Source organism: Mustela putorius, unplaced genomic scaffold (genome assembly GCF_011764305.1).
Source record: "Mustela putorius furo isolate JIRA1106 unplaced genomic scaffold, ASM1176430v1.1 tig00000407_pilon_pilon_pilon, whole genome shotgun sequence".
NCBI lineage: Eukaryota > Metazoa > Chordata > Mammalia > Carnivora > Mustelidae > Mustela > Mustela putorius.
This window is the reverse complement of record NW_025421373.1, coordinates 6,992,920-7,014,918: the sequence shown is the minus strand read 5'-3', so window position 1 is coordinate 7,014,918 and position 21,999 is coordinate 6,992,920. Positions and strand designations below refer to the sequence as shown.

Sequence of the window (21,999 nt, the reverse complement as noted above, 5' to 3'; positions counted from 1 at the left end):
GCCAATCACCAGCCTGGTGCTGGCGAAGGAAGAGAGAGGAGGAAAAAAAAAAAAGTGATTTGACAGCACCTGTCGGACCCAGGCACTCGGGAGCTTCAGGCTCAGTCGCCCCTCCCCCAGGCTCTACTACCTCCCTCGGACCTCCGCATTCACCCCGCGACAGCGAAAGGCGATGGTCAAAGGTTGTCGCCGCCAAACAGCGCACACCCGGGCGAATCCCCGCGTGCACGTCCTCCCCGGGTCCTCAGTGCAGGGGGTACAGTAGGGTTCGCAGAGGAGCTGACGCGTGTGCGGGGAGACCCGCCGCGGGCGGTGGGGTTAGGGCCGGAAGCCGGGGATCGCAGTCCTGCTCACCTCGCTCACTGGCCTGGATGTAGCGCACTATGTCGTCCAGGTCCAATTCTTTGGTCTCATCGAAATTGTAGGCGGACGTGTGCAAGCCCTCCTCCTGGAAGACCTCGTGGACCCCTTCGAGGGTGAAGTAGCAGTTCCGCTCCAGCTTGTCATCGCTATAGATAAGTGCGGCGCGGCTCCACTGGTGGTGGCGGAATAGGGCGAGCATCATCTCACCCATCTTAGCGTATGCGGGTGCCACACGCGTTAGGTGCGAGTACTCGGTGTCCTTGTGCTGGAAGCCCGCGGCCAGTGCCCCTGCCGACAACATCGGCAGGTCCCAGTGCGACGCAAGTCGGGCCACCGGCGCTGCTGCGTACTCGCACACCGGCCCCAGGATGAGATCGGGCTTGGCGCCGCGTGCCTCCGCCACGCGGTCCACCAGGCTGAAAAGTGCCCGGTTGCCGCAATCTGAGTCTTCGTAGGCCACCTGGAAGCGAGTTCCGGGTGGCAGAAGCCGCCGCTCGGTCCCGTTGCCCTGCACGCTGCGGAGCGCGTATTCGATGGCCGGCCGCACCCGGGCCAGGGAGAACAGGTACGAGTCGTCCTGGGGCAACAGCACCAGCACCTCGATCTTCTGCGGCTGCAGGGCCTCTCTCTCCCGGCGCCCTCCGCCGAGGCTGGCGCCCCCGCCGCCACTGCCACTGGTGCTGCCGACCAACAACACCCAGACAAGCAAGACGCACGCGGAGAAAGTGAGCACCAGCAGGGACGGCATGGTGCCGCAGGAAAGAGCCTGCCCTCGCTGCTGACTCGCCCTCTGCCCCCCACCCACCCTTCCTCTTTCCTCCCCACTCTTCTCTCCGAGGTCCCTGCGCCCCCTTGGGCGCTCTAAGAAAATAGAATACCCCTTCACCAGAAGACAGAGGAAGAGTCCTTCTTTGCAGTGTCACTCGTTTAAAAAAGAGAGAAAGAAAAGAAAAAGTTCACCGCGTGTAAACCTGTACGCCTACAATAGATTTATATATATATATATACTTAAAAATATATATACATATATATGTGTATATATATATATATTCGCCCTCCCTTTATATATACTATTTTGCTTAGAGGTGGCTTCTTATTTGGACGTTGCTAAGATTGCTTTTGAAAGCGTATTTGTAAAAGAAAAAAAAAGTTAGACTTGTCCAAGTGCTTGTAATTGACGGTGCATCTCCCCCGCGTTTGATCTCATTGATTCGCGCCGGTTCCTGGATCCATAGCCCTCGTTTAAATAGCGTGGCAGCCGCGGAGCGTGTTACCACACAAGGCGCTCCGAGGCTGGGTTTGTATTTCCAGCGGGTGGGGTGGGTGGGGGTGGGGAGTGGTGGGGGCTGGGCTGGGGAGCCTCTCATTAACATTCTTACATCAGGGCTCCTCCCCACACCCCTACCTTCCCACCCCTCCCGGGGTCCCTAACCCCAACAACTCCCAGCCAGCCCCTGCCTTGTCCTTAAAGCCGCAGTCGCCCGCGTCCGCACAGGCGGGAGCCCCCCACCACACCGCACACCCTCTGGGGTCCCCCGCCTTACCCTGGCCCCGCACGCAGCAGCTCTTTTTCCAGCTCCAGGCTTTAAAAAGGGAAACGTGTTTGAAAGTAAATGAACGCAGGCACACACTGTGCAAAAAAAAAACAACAGGATTAGAGGAAGGGGGTGGTCCTAGAAATTTGTACTTTCCTTGCAAAAATCCGTAAATCCCGCTCACTCTCATCTCTTTCTCACTCCAGCCAAACTCCCTCCTGACGCACCAACTCGGGGTGGGCACCCGACCTTCCCGGTCCCCTGGCGCAAGGTCAGGCGGGGACCAAGGTCCCAGTACGATGGCTCGATGGAGGACCTCGAACTCCCAGTTAGCCCAGGCGGTACTTGGACCCCTCCCTCTCCTCCGCTCTCTCCTGCCACGCACCCGCGTTCTCCCTCTGGGCCTCGCGATTTGCGCTGGGGTCTCCCCGCTTCCAGGAGTCCAGTGACCCCACGCAAAGCTGGCAAGCGGCTCGCAGAAAAGCGAAACTTGTTGCTCCCGGAGGCGAGTGAAGAGTTCGGCTTCTGGATGTGGCGAATAGTCTGAAGAGCATCTCCGAGGCGTCCTCGAGGTTTTGTGTGCCAAACCAGGTAACCAAGAGACCTCCCTAAATCGTCACCCAAGGATCCCCTGGGTGCAAGGGCACCCTCCGTTCCAACCGCTTCTCCTCCGGGTCGCGAGAGGCACTGTGCTCGCGGTTCTGCACTGCCGAGAAAGATCTTGTGTCCGAGACTCCTCTAGCCACTGGTCACAGCCACAACAGCAGTGGAGACAAGGATGGAAACGGCCGTGGAGTCCGTGGTCAGAGGGGCCTCACGGGATACCCTCTGTGCTACAGGGCAGCTCCAAATGGAACTTGAACCACTGAACGTGATAACACTCCGAGGTCATCTGCAGTGCGAACGTGCTGCATTAGACTGGGGAATTGTGATTCTTAAGCGCCGCAAATTAAAATAAACTGAAAATGTTTTTAAATGGTCTTTCATTAGACTGTGACCTCGAATTTCCAACAGTCTTAGACCAACGCCCTCTTTCGGCAGAAACTTGCAGCCGACTGTTATCACCGATGTCATGGCCCCAGGGATTACGTTTGGTTGCTTTGCTTTTGTTTGTTGTTCTTTCTTTTCTTTTTTCTTTTCTTTTCCTTGCTTTTCCTTTCTTTCCAACACGGAAGCCCCAAGAGAGCAATTGCTCTCCAGTATAACAGTGACAAGGCAAATTGGGATTACAGGAAACGTGGCCTCTTCAAGCAGCAGCACTGGAGGCCAGTGACAGCACCTCCTTAATGCTCTTTCTGGCACCAGAAACGTAATTATGGACAACAGGTCACCGTCTGGGTCATTAAGATTTCAGATTATGCACTATGATCCCTCAGTCTTCAAGCAGGACCTTTCTACTCCTACAAGAAATCTTATTTATTTAATTAGAGCTGCTAAACAGTAGCAAAAGAGGCATCTGCATAAAATTTTAATTCCACAAAGACGGTAATTTGCACACACTGGAAATCGAGATTTAGCACTTCACAGCAATTAAACACTCCTGGAGAGAAAGAGGGAGGGAGGGAAAAAGGAAGGGAAAGAATGAAGGAAGGAAAAAGGGAGGAAGAAAGGAGGGGAGGGAGGGAGAAAGAGAGAACAGAACTAAATCACCAATTCCAAGGGTCTAATGGGTTTCGAAACTGGTTGCCAGGAGACGGGAAGGAACCAAGGTTTCCTGTTACTGCTTTCTGTGCCCTGTGTCTGGAAACACCGGCCAATGGCGATAGGATTCTGCGCGCTGTGTGGTGTGGGCTTATTAGGAGAGTCTGGGGTTTCAGTGGCACCCTGCATGAACGCTTCTGCCCCAGTCACACCGGGGGTCACGCCCAGGGCAGTGCGGTTAGGTTGGGTATCACAGGCTCTCCGTGGCCTTTCCATCAGAGCTCTCAACTTACAGCTTGTCACTCAATGGCACAGACTAACCAATGTGTGGAAAGGAAGAGCCCCCAAACTACACAGCAGAACCAGAGAAGCATTACTGTCCTTGCTGGTGCTCAAAGCACCCCTTAAATTTTTCCAGTGGGCAGAAATTGGAATTTTTTAAATTGAGGTACAATTGAGATATAACGTTATATTAGTCTCAGATGTACTATATAATGATTCCATATTTGTATATATTGGGAAATGGTCACCACAATAAGTCTAGTTATAATTTCCATCACTATGCATAGTTACAAATTCTTTTTTCTTGTGATGAGAACTTCTAAGATCTCTTCACAACTTTCAAATATGCAATGCACTCTTAACTATAGTCAACATGCTATATCTTACCTCCCAGGACTTATTTATTATATAGAAATTAGACTTTTTAAAGAAAAGCTTTAATTCAAAATATGCACATTTATAGGAAGTAATAGTATATGAACGTTAATGTTATACGTCTGTTTACTTTCTACCAAATTAGATTTTTTCCAAGCAGGGGAGAGTCTGTGTAAATTTCTTGAATACCATGAAGCTCTCCAATCATAGGACTGGAAAAGATTTCAGAAGTCACCCCCCTGACACCCTCACTCACTAGATGGTGAATTAAGGCCAAAGAATAAAAATGAGGTACTTAAATACATCTTTGTCCCTGAGAGTATTTTAAAATGGGATTGAATTAGAAATAAGCATGTACCACCTATTATACCATGTAAAAGAGGTTTGGGGACAAAGCTAATTTTCATTAAGTAATAACATTCTTTGCATTAAAATTTTGTTTTATATGCAGCTAAGTTTTGAGGATAGGCAGCACACTAATATAATTATTAAAAGAGTATAATAGCATTTTTGCAGCACTGTAAACATATAGATCAAGCCAAGAAAGAAGGAAACAAGAAAACAAATAGAAATAACTCATCCCTTAGAGTCAGTTTTTAAACATTGTTCCTTTCAATTCTGTAGAACAGTGAAATGGAAAAAAAAAAAAAAAATCCCTAACCTTTTCACTTAGTACATTGTTTCTGGCAACAATTGCTGAATGAAAACAAAAGAAAGTTACAGGGAAATGCTGCAAAATAAAATAAAATTAACCAGATGAAAAGCAATGTGAGCTCTAAGCAGGATTATTACAAAAGCTAGTCGACTTTTTTATAGGATTTAGAAATGTTTTCATCCATATCACAAACTATATTTTTTTAACATGAAGTTACTAAAAGAAGGTGGCCAGTTTTCTATATTCAGCTATTTCTTTGCCACTCTTTGAAATGTCTGGTGTCTATATAAGTTAATTTTTTTTACCACCAGGAAAGACAGCATGATCGGGAGAACCCCAACATGCCATTCTTTGAAATGTGTTAGAAATGCTATCTTAAGGAAGTTTTCTCCACCAATTTTTACAGGCTGCATGACCTTCTCCCTCATAAACCCAGTGGCAACCTCTCAAGTTAAGAACCCTTCCAGATTTTCACAGAAAACATCTTCTGCCTCGTGAAGCCAGCCCTGAGGTCACAGTAAAGGACAGTAAAGGATCCCTGTGAAGCCTACAGCCCACAAAGAAAATACCTTCTTGGGACAGAATTGTTGAAAACACACTTCCCCCTAGAGGCAGAAAAGATGAAAGAATATTACACACAATTCAGAACATTTCTGTAATTTAATGAGTATTGAGGTTTTTGTTTTAACATATAGCTGATGTTTTAGAGGGAACCATTCAAGACCTGGGAGAGAGATCGGTGAATGCCAAAAAAATTAAATTATAACTTTGCCTCTGGGTTTTAGCCTTCCTTAAGCAGGAACTCTATTTAATGACCCCTTTTCTTCTATTTTACAAATCTGTGATTTTTTTCCCAACACTATAAATAATAGCAATTACATTTTTTTCTACTTAAATTTATGATTCAATTTCACCAGAAACTGCAGCTAAACATGGCCTTGAGGGATTCTTTTGAAAACAGCTCTAACGAACTTACTTCCTTAAGGTCAGATTTGTTTCTGTATGTCCCCTCTTAGGTTCCCATTCGCCACAATCTCTTGTCACTTCTTTGAAGATGTCCTGAAACAAAATGACATGAGAAAGACTTCTGAAAAATGCAGAGCTGCTGCTCTTGGTTTAACTCGAGTACTGGGCTGGGGGCCGGGCTTCCCAGGGGAAAGAGGGCCCGCACAAAACCCTTCCAGCACAAGCGCAGGTTATCACCTCACCTGTTTGACTTTCAGTGTCCTCACTGGCTTGGATTTTCTCATTTCTACACAGGAGATAATAACATTTTCCTGGTGTTGTAGAAGTAAGAATCAGAAAAAACAGATGCAAGGTGCTTTGTCTACCATAGAAAGATAAATGGCAGCTCTTGATATTAAATTCCCTTCAACACCAAGCAGTGTTCAATAACTGTTTATGGAATGAAAGAATTAATTCAAAACCCAAAACGGTGTGGCTTTTGTGTAATTTGCTTGGAGTTATCTATCGCCCGATCACCAGACCTTACTTAATAATGTTTGTTTGGTGACAGTGGCTTCCCAGGGGGAACCCTTTTGGCAATCACTGTGATACTGGCTGCAAATATTCCCAACCACAGCTATTTCCTGGTAAGCTTGAGACAAGATCTTGTTCAATATTCTCCCCCCTTCACAGTGGAGCAAAGAGAGCAGGAGCTGATGTTCGCCACCCACAGCTGCCCTTCCCATCTAAAAGGCTCCTCCAGAAAGTCAGGTTCCCTCCAGCCTCAGAGAACTAAAGGGATACATCAGAGAGTAATTTCTTTAAAAGGGGGTAAAATAGAGCAGCTGCACAGAGGGGCAGGACTTTGGGGACGGGGAAGAAAGAGGCAGATTGCATGGAAACACAAAGAGGATTGTGTTGGAAGGAATGTGTTTACTTTATAGATCGTGGACATTATCACAAGTAATGAGAAAAAAATAAAATGCATCCTAATGTACTAAATACCCAGGTAATAAAAATTTTAGGCCCAGGGCTAAATGCTCTTGTCCAATTCAGGAAACCTTTTAAGGTACTTACATTGTGTCAAGCACTATGGTGTTCTACGGCTTCATTAAATCTACTATATCAGACATTCATTAGTTTTGTCTGGGTCTATGATCTGACCCAAGTTACACTTACTTCTATGTGATAGAAAAATCATGTTATAATACTCAACTGTGCTATGTTTTAAAGAAACATAATCAAGACAAAATTACATCAAATTTATAAAATGTTATAAAAACATCTTATAAAAATAATTTTTCCAGTGTTATTACATCACAATATTGAATGGTTTGTACTCTAAATTAACAAGCATTAACCTACTAGAATATAAATTTCATGAGGGCTGAGGAGTTTTTTTTTTTTTAATTCGACATTCCCTCCTTCAAGAAGGATACAGCAGACATTTAAAAGTTTCTCACCAACAATAGGGCATCTGGGTGGCTCAGTTGGTTAAGTGACTACCTTTGGCTCAGGTCATGATCCTGGAGTCCCGGGATCAAATCTTGTATCAGGCTCCCAGCCTGAGGGGTCTGCTTCTCCCTCTGACCTTCTCCCTTCTCATGCTCTCTCTTTCTCTCTCTCTCTCAAATAAATACAACCTTTAAAAAAAAAAAAAAAAGTTTCTCACCAAAGATAAATCCAAAGAATACAAATTTCTCACAAAACAGAATTTAGAAGAGAAATAATAAAGCAATTATAGGAAAAAAGATAATTCAAAGAGAAATTCAGTCATAGATACAAATTCATATATATAAGCTTATAAGTTCATAATTTTCAGCACATTCAGATATGACCATGTTGGATTTCTTAATGTGCAAACAATGTAAGAGGCCCAAAAACCTAAATACCAATTTTAAGAGGTATTCACACATTGATACACCAGTATCTATTCACTCATATTCAATTCTTGATCACTTCCTTGCTAATGGGGAAAATGCAGTATCCTTAAAAAAAAAAAGTCAGTACAATATCTTGTAATGCTATGAACAGGAATTTAAGGTGATGAGGAAAATTTTTGTTACACCATGTGCAATGTTGTGAGGTATAATTTTTTATTTCTTTCCAACAAGTACATTCCACTAGGTATTAAATCTTGGATAGCTGATACATGAGACTAAAATAGAATAGAATGCCATGAGGAAAACATCAGGAAAATTCTTGACATTTGCCCTCTCATATTTTCGGTGATCATGTTGTGACATCAAATTTCGCCTTGACACTAGTGGAGAAAATTATTTCTTCAAGCTGACATTGTTACTTTTCAATTGCTGGTAACACCTTTGACATTCAATGTTCTTCTTCCTCTTCATCCACCCTACAAAAATATTCTCGTTCCAGCCCTTCTTTTCTTTCTCCCTTCACTAACTGTCTGGGGAAAACAGTAAAGATTATTTTAACCTGAATTCGTTGCATTGCAGACTCTTGGAAATCTTGAGATATGACATGGAAATGACTTTCTACTTGGACAATGTCTCATATTCAAGTGCATGAGAGTGTGCAGATGATCCCAAATTACAAATTATTCATGCTGTGGTAGATCACTGTGAGGTTTTTTTTCACCTCGGGTACATTTTTTTTAATTAACCATAAATCAGTTCTTGGCACACTCAATCTGGCACGTATCGATCTGTGAGATTCTTGTTTTATTTTCTCTCCTTCATGGGTCTCTTCACATTCCCTTTACTCCATGGGATCCTCTTTATGTGTTCAATATCTGCCACAGACAGGTCTTAGATTCTTGAAAAAGTGTTTCTTGGGCATGCCTGTGTCATTCCAATATGGAAATTGTATTATACTATTTCTTATTTTCATAAAGAGTAACAAGGATAGACCTTAACTATTAGATGAAAAATTTATATCATTATGTTTGTTTAATTTTTAGAATAGGCCGTCTCTTTTTTTCCAGCTTTATTGAGGAGTAATTCTTTTTTTTTTTATAAACATATATTTTTATCCCCAGGGGTACAGGTCTGTGAATCGCCAGGTTTACACACTTCACAGCATGAGGAGTAATTCTTGAGCACTATACATACTTAAAGTGGACAATATAATGATGTGAGATACATATACATGGTGGACTAGTTATCAAGATCAAGATAATTAATGCATATATCACCTCATTTTGTTAACTCGTTTTGTGCGTTTGGTGAGAATGCTCAAAATCTCTTAACAACTTTCAAGTATACAGTCCGGTATTACTAACTACAGTCACCAAAGGAATCACATGTGAGAACTAAATAAATGATGGCCCTAACTAAAATCCCAGTATTGTTACCAAAAGAGAGAGAAAGGGATATTGAATGACCAGAACAAGTGCTTACTAAAGCATATTTTCTTAAAACTATAGCTTTGTGGTTAGTAGGTATGACCAATCCACAATCCTAACCCAGGGTACAACATCTCTGAGTAGTATCCAAGATGGCTAAGTTCTGTTTTTGCATAAGAGACTACCCCAAAACTTAATGGCTTAAGACAGAACCCAGGAGATTGAGGGGACACCAGTTAATGGGTTCTAAGACAATATCCCAACATGGAGACTAGAGAAAAGTTCAAGGTACAAATAAAACAGACAATGAGACTTTGAGCTTTGGAACTAGAGGATATATACTGAACAGGGATTCTCAGCCATAGAAGCAATCTGCAGCAGAGAAGGCTAGTTGTCCACCCAATATCCATTCTTCCCTTCATCCTTATTAATAGAACCCCATTTTATTCAAAGCAGCAATCTTCTCTAATGAAAAATTATATTGATCAGCCTCCCTTGAAACTAAGTATGGTAATGTGAGAAGCTAAATATGGCTAATCACACTCTAGAAAACAGTGTGGATTTTCCTCAAAAAGTTAAAAATAGTGCTAGTCTATGGTCCAGCAATTGCACAACTAGATATTTACCCAAAGAATTAAAAAAATACTAATTCAAAGGTATACTCGAATGTTTATAGCAGCATTATCTACAATAGCCAAACTGTGGAAACAGCCCAAGTATCTATCCACTGATGAATTGGTAAGAAGATGTGGGGGATACACACACACACACACACACACACACACACACACACAGAGGAATGTTACTTGGGCATTAAAAAGGATGAAATCTTGCCATTTGCAACATGGATGGAGCTAAAGAGTATTATACAAAATGAAGTAAGTCATATGATTTCACTCAGATGTGGAATTTAAGAAACAAAACAAATGAACATGGGTGAGGGGAAAGAGAGGCAAACCAGAAAATAGATTCTTAACTACAGAGAATAACTGAGAATTCCTGGGGGCAAGGTGGGCAGAGAGATGGGCTAAGTGGGTGCTGGGTATTAAAGAGGGCCCTTGTTGTAATGAGCACTGGGTGTTGTACCTAAGTGATGAATCACTAAATCCTATACTTGAAACTAATATTACACTGTATGTTAATAAACTGGAATTTAATAAAAACTTGAAAAAGATAGGGACAGCTGGTGGCTCAGTAAATTAAATGTATGACTCTTGTATGGTCAAGCTCAGGTCATGATCTCAGGGTCATGAGATTCAGCCCCACTGCAGGCTCCTCATTCAGCACAGAATCTGCTTGAGATGCCTCTCCCTCTCCCTTTACCCCTCCACCTATGGCTAAGTTAATTAATTAATTGATTGATTAAATATTTTCTAAAAAACCTTGAAAAAGATAACAAAATACTAAAAAAATAAGAAACATGGCTAGTCATATGTAAGTGGAAATTAGTTGTTGGGTAAGAGTTCCAGGAAGGCTCTTTAAAGGGGGTCATAAGTTGCCTCGTTAGCGCAGTAGGTAGCGTGTCAGTCTCATAAAGGGGGTCATACTCTGACTCTGTTGGCCATTTCTCTTCTCCCTTTCTGGAGCATGTGCATGTTGGCTAGAGCTCCAGCAGTCACATTAAGGCTATGAAATGATTTGGGGGATGGAGCCCTTGTGCCAAGGATGGTGGAATAGGAAAATCAGTATCTGACTCCCCAGTGATAGACTGGTAGACCTCTTTTTTACAAGAATGAACAAACTATATTTTCAAGCCATCCTTTGAGTTTTAAGCCAATACATTTGAACCTAATCCTAACTAATACATCAAGGTAGACCGAGTAATTTGTACTATGTACATTGGGCTATTTGTGGCTTTTTGAAACTTGGTATTTATTTTCCTTTTGTTTTTTGCCTGTTTCACAGAAAGGCTTTTGAAGCCCTATCCTTGTTTCAGTTGTACCCAGGGAGCACAAGGCAAGAGAATCTTGCCTACACAGAGACTGTGTACAGGTGGCTGGCAGGAATAACAAAATTAAAGGACACAAAGAAGGGAAGTAATTGGAACTACAAATCAGCTTCCCCTGCTCACCAGGACACACGATAAACACTAGAGTTTCCAAAATACTAAGAGAAGAGAATTACTCTTTACACACCCTGGAGAACAATCAGATAAACCTTGAAACATTCTTTTAAAAATGGAAAATATCTGGGCACAGAAAGGAGAGGACAATGGACATCCTAAATAAGGGAAGTCTCGTAAGCATGAACTCCGAGTCAGTTAGCCTGGCTGGTCTCAGAGGAATGGACTCATTGAGGTGAAGGGGTCATAGGAAAATGAAATGGAAAAAGAATAGGGCAAGATTTTAATAACGTTTAGAGCTTGAATACTTCTCCTGAAATCATCGAGCAGAGCCTTAAGATTTTTAGGCAAGGGTCCATATGATGAAGCTAATGATTTTAAAATGTCAGTCTGGTCTTGACATTAAAGATGAGTTTGGAACTGAAGGCAGTCTAGAGATTAGAAGAGCCTTTAAAGGTACTTATAAAAATCCAGATGTGAAATAATCTTTTCCTGGATGGACTCAGGTGATAGCAATAGGAACAGAGATGAAGAGAACAGTAAAAGCTTGTGGAAGGAAGTCATCAGACAGGAGGACGGCGGAGTTCCGAGTAGCACTAACATAGTTACTTGGAAGCAGGTTTCTCTGGAAAACTAAGAAACTAAGAATGTTACTGAAAGCTATTACAAAAAGCTTTAAGGAAAAGTCTCTGAGTTTTTAGGTCAGGCACTAAAACCAAAGTATATCTGAAAATTCAAGTGGTTAGCATATTCTAAGGAAAACTGTTCCATTATCCCACTATTGGGCTGTGTCACCCAGACTCAGAGAACAATTATGGAACTTTATACCTTTTTGTAGATTTCTAAACTTCTCTATAGAGCAATCCAAGTGAAATAGTTAAAAAGGCAAGCTTTCCTAAATGCAATTCAGTATATTCTGGATTGGGTCCTGAGATAGGAAAAGGACATTAGTGGAAAAACTGGTGAAATCTGAAAAAAGTCTAGAGCTTAGTTACTAGTTATGTACCAATGTTAAGCTCATAGTTTCAGTAAAAGTACCACAGTTACAGATATTAATAAAAGGGAAAACTGCATATGTTAGTCCATTTGGGTAGCTGTAACAAAAATATCGTAGACTGAATGGCTTAAACAAAAACATTTATTTCCTCATAGTTCTGGAAGCTTGGAAGTCCAAGATTAAGGTGCTAGAAGATTCAGTGTCTAGTGAGGGACCACTTCCTACTTCATAGAAAGCCATCTTCTCGCTGTGTTATCACATTGTGGAAGGGGTGAGGGAGCTGTCCAGAGTCTATTTTACAATGGCACTAATCCCATGATTGGGGCTCCACCCTCATGATCTAATCATCTTCCAAATGTCACACCTCCCAATATCATCACACTGGGGTTTAAGCTTCAACATATGAATTCTGGGACACAAACATTCACTCCATAGCACTGGGAATACAGGAACACTCTGTGCTATCTTTGCAATTTTCTGTAACCTAAAAGTATTCTAAAATAAAAAGCCATAAACTTCTAACCCAAACAGACTTAGACTGAACTCCAGCTGAATGAATTTAGGCAATTTCCCTAAATCTCACTTTCCTCAAAAATGAAAGAGGGTAACAATAGTACTGATGTCGTGGTATTTAATGAAACAACACAGGAGCGCCTGGGTGGCTCTGTTGGTTAAATGTCTGCCTTCAGCCCAGGTCATGATCTCAGGGTCTTGGGATCAAGGGCCCACACTGCAGCAGGCTTCCTGCTCACTGAGGAGTCTGCTTCTCCCTCTGCCTCTTCCCCTCCCCACCCCGTCCCCACTCTCATGCTCTCTCTCTTGCTCTCTCTCTCTCAGTAAATAAATAAAATCTTTAATGAGACAATACAGGTAAAATCCTAAGTGTCCTGCCTGGTACCAAGTAACACTCGGGTTTATTTATTGTGTATTGGTGAACTCTTAATCCAAGAGCTCCCAAATAACTCAAAGGTAATGGAAAAATCTAAAAAATTTCCAGTCAAAAAATGATTCAGCCACAATACACCCCTCAGAATGGCCAAAATCTGAAACACTGCCAACACCAAATGCTGGTGAGGCTGTGTGACAGGAACTTTCATTTATTGCTGATGGGAATGAAAAAATGGCGCAGTCATGTTGGAAGGCAGTTTGGCTGTTTCTTACAAAGCTAAACATATACTTTTCATATGATCCAGAAATCACACTCCTTGGTATTTACCCAAAGGAACTGAAAAATTGTACCCACACAAAACCTGTGCATGGATGTTTATAGCAGCTTTATTCATAATTACCAAAACTTGGAAGCAACCAAGTTGTCCTTCAGTAGGTCAATGGATAAATCAACTGTGGTACATCAGACAATGGAATACTAATCAACCTAAAAATAAATGAGCTAACAAGCCATGAAAAGACATGGGAAAAGCTTAAATGCATATCACTTAGTGAAAGAAATCAATCTGAAAAGGCTGCATACTGTATGATTCCAACTATATGACAATCTGGAAAGATAAAACTATGGAGATAGTAAAAAGATCACTGGTTGTCAGAGCTTGAGGAGGGGACAGAGAGGACTATACAAAATATGGAGGATGTTTAGGGCAGCAAAAACAATCTGTCTGATACCGTAATGATAGACACATGTCATTCTACAATTGTCCAAACCCATAGAATGAATCCTAATGTTATGTCCCATGGACATAACAGTGATTGTGTCAGGATAGGTTCACCAGTTGAAAAACGTGTCCCATTTGGAGGGGGATATTGATATTTAGGGGGAGAGTATACACGTGTGAGGGTAGCAGTATATGGGAAATCTCTATACCTGCCTCTGCATTTTGCTATGAACCTGAAACTGCCCTTAAAAGATGAAGCCTTTTTTTGTGTCTGTGTATATATCCTTTGGATAAATACCTAGTAGTGCAATTGCTGGGTCATAGGGTAGCTCTATTTTTAACTTTTTGAGGAACCTCCATACTGTATTCCACCAACAGTGTAAGAGGGTTTCCATTTCTCCACATCCTCGCCAACACCTGTTGTTTCCTGTGTTGTTCGCCCTAGCAGTTCTGTCTGGTGTGAGGTGATATCTCACTGTACTTTTGATTTGCTTTTCCCTGATGATGAGTGATATTGAGCATCTTTTCAAGAGTCTGTTCGCAATCTCGATGTCTTCTTTGGAAAAATGTTTATTTGTATCTTCTGCCCATTTTTAAATAGATTATTTGTTTTTGGGGTGTTGAGTTTTGTAAGTTCTTTGTATATTTTGGATACTAATTCTTTATCAGATGTATCATTTGCAAATATCTTCTCCTATTCCATAGGTTGCCTTTTAGTTTTGTTGATTGTTTCCTCTGCTGAGCAGAAGCTTTTTATTTGATGAAGTTCCAATAGATTATTTTTGCTTTTGTTTCCCTTATAAGAGACACACCCAGTAAGAAGTAGATATGGCCAATGTCAAAGAGGTATGGAAGTGCTGAATGACTAAATTCTACACCTGAAAGTAGTATTACACTATATATTAACTACCTAGAATTTATACTAAAATCTTGGGGGGAAAAATAAAGTCTTTTTCTTAAAGAAATGAAAAACATTAAAATTTCTTTTTTTATTGAGGTATAATTGACATACGACATATTCGTTTCAAATGTACAATATAATGATTTGATATTTTCATATGCTGGGAAATTATTACCACCATAAGTCCAGTTAACATTTGTCATCATACGTATCTATAGCATTTTTTTTCTTATGATGAGAACTTTTGAGATTTACTCTTATCAACTTTCAAACACACAATAAAGTTATATTAACTAGAATCACTATGCTGTACATTACATGCCTGTAACTTATTTGTTGTAACTGGAAGTTTATGACTCCCCTCAACCATTTCCCCCACTCTTTACCTCCCACTTCTACCAACCACTGGATCTGTTCTCTGTATCTATAAATCTGGTGCTTTTTTTTAAGATTTGATTTTTAAATGGGATTGAATTTAATGTTACAGGTACTCTGATGGTCAGTTTTATGCAGCCAGCTTGGTTGAGCTATAGTCCTGCAGTTATTTATTCAAATGTGAATCTAGGTTTTTCTGTGAAGGTATTTTGTACATATAATTAAAATCCATAATCAACTGACTTTAAGTGAAGGAGATTATAGATAACCTGGGTGGGCCTGATTAAATCAGTTGAAAGGCTATAAAGAGTAAAACTGAGACTTTCATGAGGAAGAAAGTCTACCTGTGGATAGCAGATAAGATTCTTACTCAAGGGACAGCCAGGGTGGCTCAGTCAGTTAAGTGTCTGCCTTCCTCTCAGGATCAGAACATCTCAGGTCAGGATCAAGTCCCACATCAGGCTCCTTGCTCAGCAGGGAAACTGCTTCTCCCTCTGCCTGCTGCTCACCCTACTTGGGCTCACTAACTTTCTCTCTCTCACTCTCTCTCTCTGACAAATAAATAAAAATGTTTAAAAAAAAAAAAAAAAGGGTTGGAGGGCTCTCACCAAAAAGCCCAACCTGCCATTCCTGAAAATCTGCCTTATAAATTTTGGACCTGGTTTGCCAGCCCCACAAACATGTGAGACAGTTCTGTGGAATCAGTCTCTTAATGTGCATTTTAAATGGACATTAGAGACATTAGAGAGACATTCTGTCTCTCTAGTTGAACCTGGGTGATACAAGTAACCTCATCCAAGATTCTAGTTTCAGCGTACCACCACAAGCAATTGGAGTTTCTCCAATATTAAACTATGGTGACCAATGTTAAACAAAGTTCAGGTGACAGAAATGTCACCACCGTTAGCATAATGCAGAGGAATGCATTCTAGATGGGTTCAAGTTCTCCTCTTTCAGCTCAGTTCAAACCCAAAACAGTATGGAGAAAAGTCCCTGACGACCAGCTGAGATTGGTATGCAGGGCTGAAAAGGGACCGTCCCTGAAACACAGCAGTGAAGGCAAGTGTGCACAACAAGCAGAGGTGGGATTCAGTACTCTGCTTCCCACTGGGGAAATCAGGTCCAAGACAGACTTTCCTTTCGCCTTTCCTTTCGCCACTCCCTGGTGGCTAGCACAACCCGTCGGGCCTGGTTTGGCCAAGGCCCAGGACTCTGGAGGGAAGGGCACCTGGCTGGCTGAGACTCAGGGAGACACAGACATGGCGGGGAGGCAGGTGATGTTGGCATGACTGACCACATGTTGGCATGTGACTGGGCCACAGCCCTGTCGCTGGCACACGGTGGAGCAGGTGCCCTACCTGTGCTAAGGGCAGCCGGAAGGATAGGATGATGAGCAGCCCCAGAGCAGCCCCGAGGCTCGGACTCCCGGAAACCAGTATCTAACTCCCCCAGTGCCTGCCTGGCATGAGCAAGATAACTCCAAGATCAGGTTCACAGAGTTCTGCTGACGGATCGTTCCCACCAGGCTGCTGTGATTATACACCTTTTATCAGCTTCTCTCTGCTGATAAAGGAGAGAGGTCTCCACTCTCCTAAGCAATGCTTCTGCCACCTCCCAAATAAACTCCTTGCTTTCAAACTCTTTCCCCAGCGTCTGCTTCTGGGGAAACCAAACTCAACAGGGTCCCTTCAGCAAAAAAGGGATTTCACTGGGAGGCAGGTGGAGGTGCGAAGAATTGAGGGAGAGATCATCACAGAACTTAAAAAGGGAGAGCCTGGGGAGAAGAGCCCAGTCCACAAGTCACTCTCTCCCTCCCAGAGGAGCCAAAGTCTGAGCGATATGTCCATTTTGCAGAGCACAATTTGAGAGCTGCCCATGGCTGGGTGTGAGAGAAAATGTTCCCTTTAGCTTGCAACATGGGAGGTGGTGTCTCCTCGCATCAAGACATGTAACCTTGTGTCTGCCTTCGGCTCAGGTCATGATCCCAGGCTCCTGGGATGCTGCCCATACATGGCTCCTTGCTCAGTGGAAACCTGCTTCTCTCTCTGCCTGCTGCTCCCCCTCCTTGTGAGCTCTCTCTCTGACAAACAAATAAATAAAATATTTATTAAAAAAAAAAAAAGACTTGTAACATGAGCTGGGTGCTTTTACAAAGAAGATCTGAACTCTTAAAAGACAGGGGAAAAAAAGACAAATTCCAAACAGAAAAAAAAAACCCAACAGCCTTGAATCTATTTCATTTTATTCTCCAGGGTTAAGAAGAAGGTATGAAACCACTAGTGGTTTTCTGCTGTTATCACCCAAATAATCACATCCTTTGCCATCTGCTTATCAAAATATCTGTGGTATGAAAGCTTTAGGAGAGTCAAAATGTCCTGTTCCTTCCCAATCTGATGCTGATTTTTTTTTTCTTGGTCTGTCATTTCGTAAGTCAGTTTCTCTACCTTTGTAAACTCTATTAGGATCTATTTCCTACCTTTGTGAAATAGTTCATCTTTCTCTTATACTAGATGCTCTATTTACCCTCCCAACTTCCTTTCTATTATTTATAAATCATATCTTATTTTTTCTTCACTATTCCTAATTCTACAAGATCATAAGGGCACGGAATTGAGATCCAAGACAGCAACAGAGCACAAGAGGAAGCATTTCTGAGCCCTTGCTCAGAGAGAACCAGCCTGCAGGCACGAGCTCACGGAAACCCTCCAGTAACTGTCTGCGGTAGGCTTTATTATCAGCTCCATTTTAGAGATGGTGAAACTGAACCTTCAGCAAATGGAACAATCTGGCTGCAGTAGAATGGGTAGTATGGGACAGGGCCGCAAGCCGAATCCAGTCATTTAACTCGAAAGCCCACATTCCTAAGGAATTTTCCATAGGAAAAACAAGGGGTTTGGGTTCACCCAGAACCAGGATGGAACTTGCCAGTGTCAAGTCTCACTATTATAGTGGAAAGCAATTCAGAATCTGCCAGTGTGGTGGGCTCCCCAACTCAGCCGTGCTGAACACCGTCTACCCTCCTTGCATCAAGAAATCATTGTCAAAGCATTTTCCATTTAAGCCATTACTTTTTTTTTTTTCAAGTAGGTTCAACACCCAGCATGGAGCCCAATGCAGGGCACAAACTCATGACCCCAAGATCAACACCTGAGCCAAGATCAAGAGGCAGATGCTTAACTGACGGAGCAGCCAGGTACCCCTTTTACACTTCATTATAAAATATAAATACATGCATCTGTATTTTGACATATATCAGAAGTATTTTGTACTACTAATAAATTAGGAGGAAAGGGCTCTAGCAGAGGGTCTTCTAATTTAAAAATCTAAAGATGCGCTTGGAATAGTCATAGAAAGAATCCCGAGTAAATTATTAATATGTCAGAATTTTAGAATTGGAAGAATGCAGCCAGTCCAATCCTTTCATTTCACGGAAGAAAGAAGGTATGGAAAGTGAAGGGAATACCCATTGCTACCAAGTGAAGCCAAGCCAAGAATTAAGATATTTTGACCCAATCACTTCTCAGTGTGATATGTCTTTTTATCGTATCATACATTATGTTATTAAGAACTTTTGCCACTTTTGTTTTGAGCCTGCCAGCTATAGACATGCTACTTAGTGAGCATTAATGTTTGACAGAATTTTCTAAAATTTTCTAAATTCAGCATTTTTTTCAAGTAAATCATTTTTTTTAATCTACCAAGCTTATTTTGCAGGAAAAAAAATATGTCTTTTTTAAATGTACATAAGCCCTCAGGTTCTATTTCTGTTTGATTTATATGTTCCTAGGGAATCACACATTTTCTTAAAGGTCCCTGGGCTTCCTTGTCTCATTGTGAGCAGCCACTTTCCTGTTTCTCAGCAGGAGTTATTTTTAAGCTGCCAGAGCTATGGAGATCAAATGGAGGCTTTGGTTGACATCTTTTATATGTCCAATTACCGGGCTTTGGGGAAAGATTCACAGTGGGTAAAATTTCTATTTGCTAGAGACGTATTTTCGTCATATAAATGCCAGGGGTCCTCTTGTTTCATGCAGCTATTCAAAGATTATGAAGCAGAATAATAGCTTAATTAATTCTTCTGAACAAGGAAAAAACACAAAGATCCAGTTAAAATAATAATAATGATGATGATGATGATGATGATGATAAAACCAGAAAAATAAAAAATGAATTGTAATAATCAAAAGGCATTCTTTGTATAGTATCCCTGTATTATATCCCCATACTGGAGAGCAGGGCGGGAAACTGTCCACACAATGCTCAGAACTTTAGGGCTCAGGAAATCCAAAAACACTAGATGCACACCAGTCCCCCCCACCCCTTGTGGATGTGGCCATGAATCAGGAAAGGCTAAGGAAGGACACAGAATTGGGACCCCTGGCAGCTTTAGAATGTTTCCGGTTAAGGAGAAGGGAGGTGTTCTAAGATGAACCTGGGATTTGTTTTAATCAAGTGTGGTGTGGTGACAGACATGGGAACAACTACCTTTGAAAGAAGAGGTGATTCCTTACATTTCCCAACAGAGGGGCCCAGCACACCACACGCTTCCTTGGTGGGAAAGCACAAGAGGCAGAAGGAGTGAGGATAGGATGATCCAGAGCCTTTATTCTCAGGGAAGGAATGGGTAAGGCAGGATGACAGGTTTGAACACGTTGAAGATTGAAGAGTTTGAATAAATTTCACAGGGCTCGAAGCTCTAGAGGTGGTTCCCAGTTGTCTAGTACCTGCTTTAGGGCAGGGGAGATGGAGTTTGTTGTGTGAGTTAAGTGGCTGGGGAGTCAGACTTTGGGTGGGTTAATGTGAATATGAAAAAGATGCTGCCTCACTGAGTTGTTGGTGCTCTCTAGGAACCAAGCCGTCCCGGGTGGGGCAAGATCTCAAACGTCAGAAAATACAGAAATTAAAAATCATGATTAATACTGAAGACCACTCTCAGGCAAGACGTTCTTCAGCAGAATTAACCCAAATCAAAATGTCAGGTAGAACTGCTATTTGATATTCATCAACTCTGATACAAAAAAAAAAAAAAAAAAAAAAACAAGAAGAAATCGCTACAGTCTGTAGGTTGGACGTGTAATTCGGTCCCATTCAGTTGCTCAAAGCCCTTGGGATATGAAACTGAATCACAAAAGCATTATGTTCAGAAAGTTTTACATTATTGTAAGGACAGATGCACACTTTACCTTTCTCCTCCCCAATTTAAAATATATTTATATTTTTTCACATTTTTTAATTTAAAGATATATTATTTTTCAGGCAATAGTTTTCTCTTTTGTAGGTTGTGGTTTTAGTTTAACAGAATAAAAATTAAAATATGTTGGTCATCAAAATCTGTAATAGTATCTAAAAACTGAAAACAATCTAACTATCTACAGCTAAGAAATTAAGTAAATCATGAGATAGCCATACAACGAACCATGAAACTGGTATTTAAAATAATGTTGCTGAAGAATAGGGAAAGGCTTTTAACATACTTAAATGGGAGTTATAGAATTCTATGTTCTATGAAACCTGCTTTTCTGAAGAAAAAGACAAGTATTTACATTAAGAGGAAAAAAGCATAAAACACAGGGAGGATATACACCAAAATAGGATCCAGTTATATGGGTTGTGGGATTATAGGTGATTCATTTTCTTCATTTTCCTTACTTGTATGTCTAAATTTTCCATAATAAGCATGTATTATTTTATAAAAATGAGAAAATAAAAGTCTTATTTGTTTTTATTATATTGGAAATTCTCTCCTCCTCCTGGTTCTCCTGCGTCATAAGGCTCATGTAGCAGGGAGACGGGCCCTCAACCCAGACCCGCTGCACAACCTTTTCTTATTCCAGACCCTATCCAAAACTGGAAACTGGTATCCTATGAGTTGCCCAATAAGGGAGACAAAGCAGCATGCCCAAATGGGGTCTGTGCCTCTAAAATCCAAAGAGGCTACCATGCATTGTACCTCATTCTTAGTGGCGAGGCAGACAAGGTGCAACACATGTCTCTCACTTTAGAAGCAATGTTCAGGTCCCTGGGCTCTAGAAACTCACCAAGGTGCCAAAGCCCTAAACTTTCTCAGGGTTTCCTTTTCACCCTAAGGCATACTCATTTTTGGTAAGGCATCAAAGCGGTTTGCTACCTCCTCACCACCAAGTCCTATTAGCATAATTCTATCCACAATAGGATTGCAAAATGACTGCTATTCCTCCAAACTACACTGTGACAGGGAACAAGAGAACTGACTTAGCCCTAGGACTAAGCATATGGGGTGGGATATATATTCCAAACAGTTCAGAAAATACACCCTACCATGCCATGGCTGCGGAGTCCAGGTTTCAGTCAGCCAAATGAGCACAGAAATCTAGAATCTTAGAAAACCATTCCAGTGTGAATAATTCAGACCCAAAGAGCCTCATGTAGTGTCCTTTTTGGTTTAACACCTTTAAGGGTTGGGGGTTTTTTTATGTTTTTTAATTTATTTTTTAAATTTCTTTTCAGTGTTCCAGAATTGTTTATGCACCACACCTGGTGCTCCATGCAATACATGCCCTCCATAATGCCCACCACCAGGCTCCCCCAACCTCCCACTCCCCCTCCAAAACCCACAGGTTGATTTTCAGAGTCCACAGTCTCTCATGGTTTGTCTCCCCTTCCAATTTCCCCCAACTCCCTTCTTTCCATCTCCCCCATGTCCTCTATGTTATTCTTTTATTTTGTTTTCTTTTGAGAGAGAGACAGAGAAAGGACGAGAGGAGAGAGGGTCAGAGCAGGGATCCCAATGAGGGGCTCCATCCCGGGACTCCAGGATCACGACCTGAGCCAAAGGCAGTCACTTAATCAACTGAGCCACCCAGGTGCCTCAAGAATCTGCTGTCATGAATAGGAGAAGATATTTGCAAACAACATATCAGATAAAGGACTAGTGTCCAAAATCTATAAAGAACTTAGCAAACTCAACAC

General features: G+C 41.8%; 1 protein-coding gene across 2 annotated transcripts in view; it reads right to left on the bottom strand.

Annotated features, from left to right (window-relative positions):
• The window catches only part of NPR3 (natriuretic peptide receptor 3), a 67,397-nt gene extending 65,503 nt beyond the window's left edge, over window positions 1-1,894 (bottom strand). For both annotated transcript variants that reach the window (XM_013052104.2, XM_013052109.2), the window contains exon 1: window positions 355-1,894. In XM_013052104.2, coding sequence (XP_012907558.1) covers window positions 355-1,111 — 757 coding nt within the window. In that variant the 5' untranslated portion in view covers window positions 1,112-1,894. The remainder of the gene's footprint in view (window positions 1-354) is intronic.
• Between the last annotated feature and the right edge of the window lie 20,105 nt (window positions 1,895-21,999).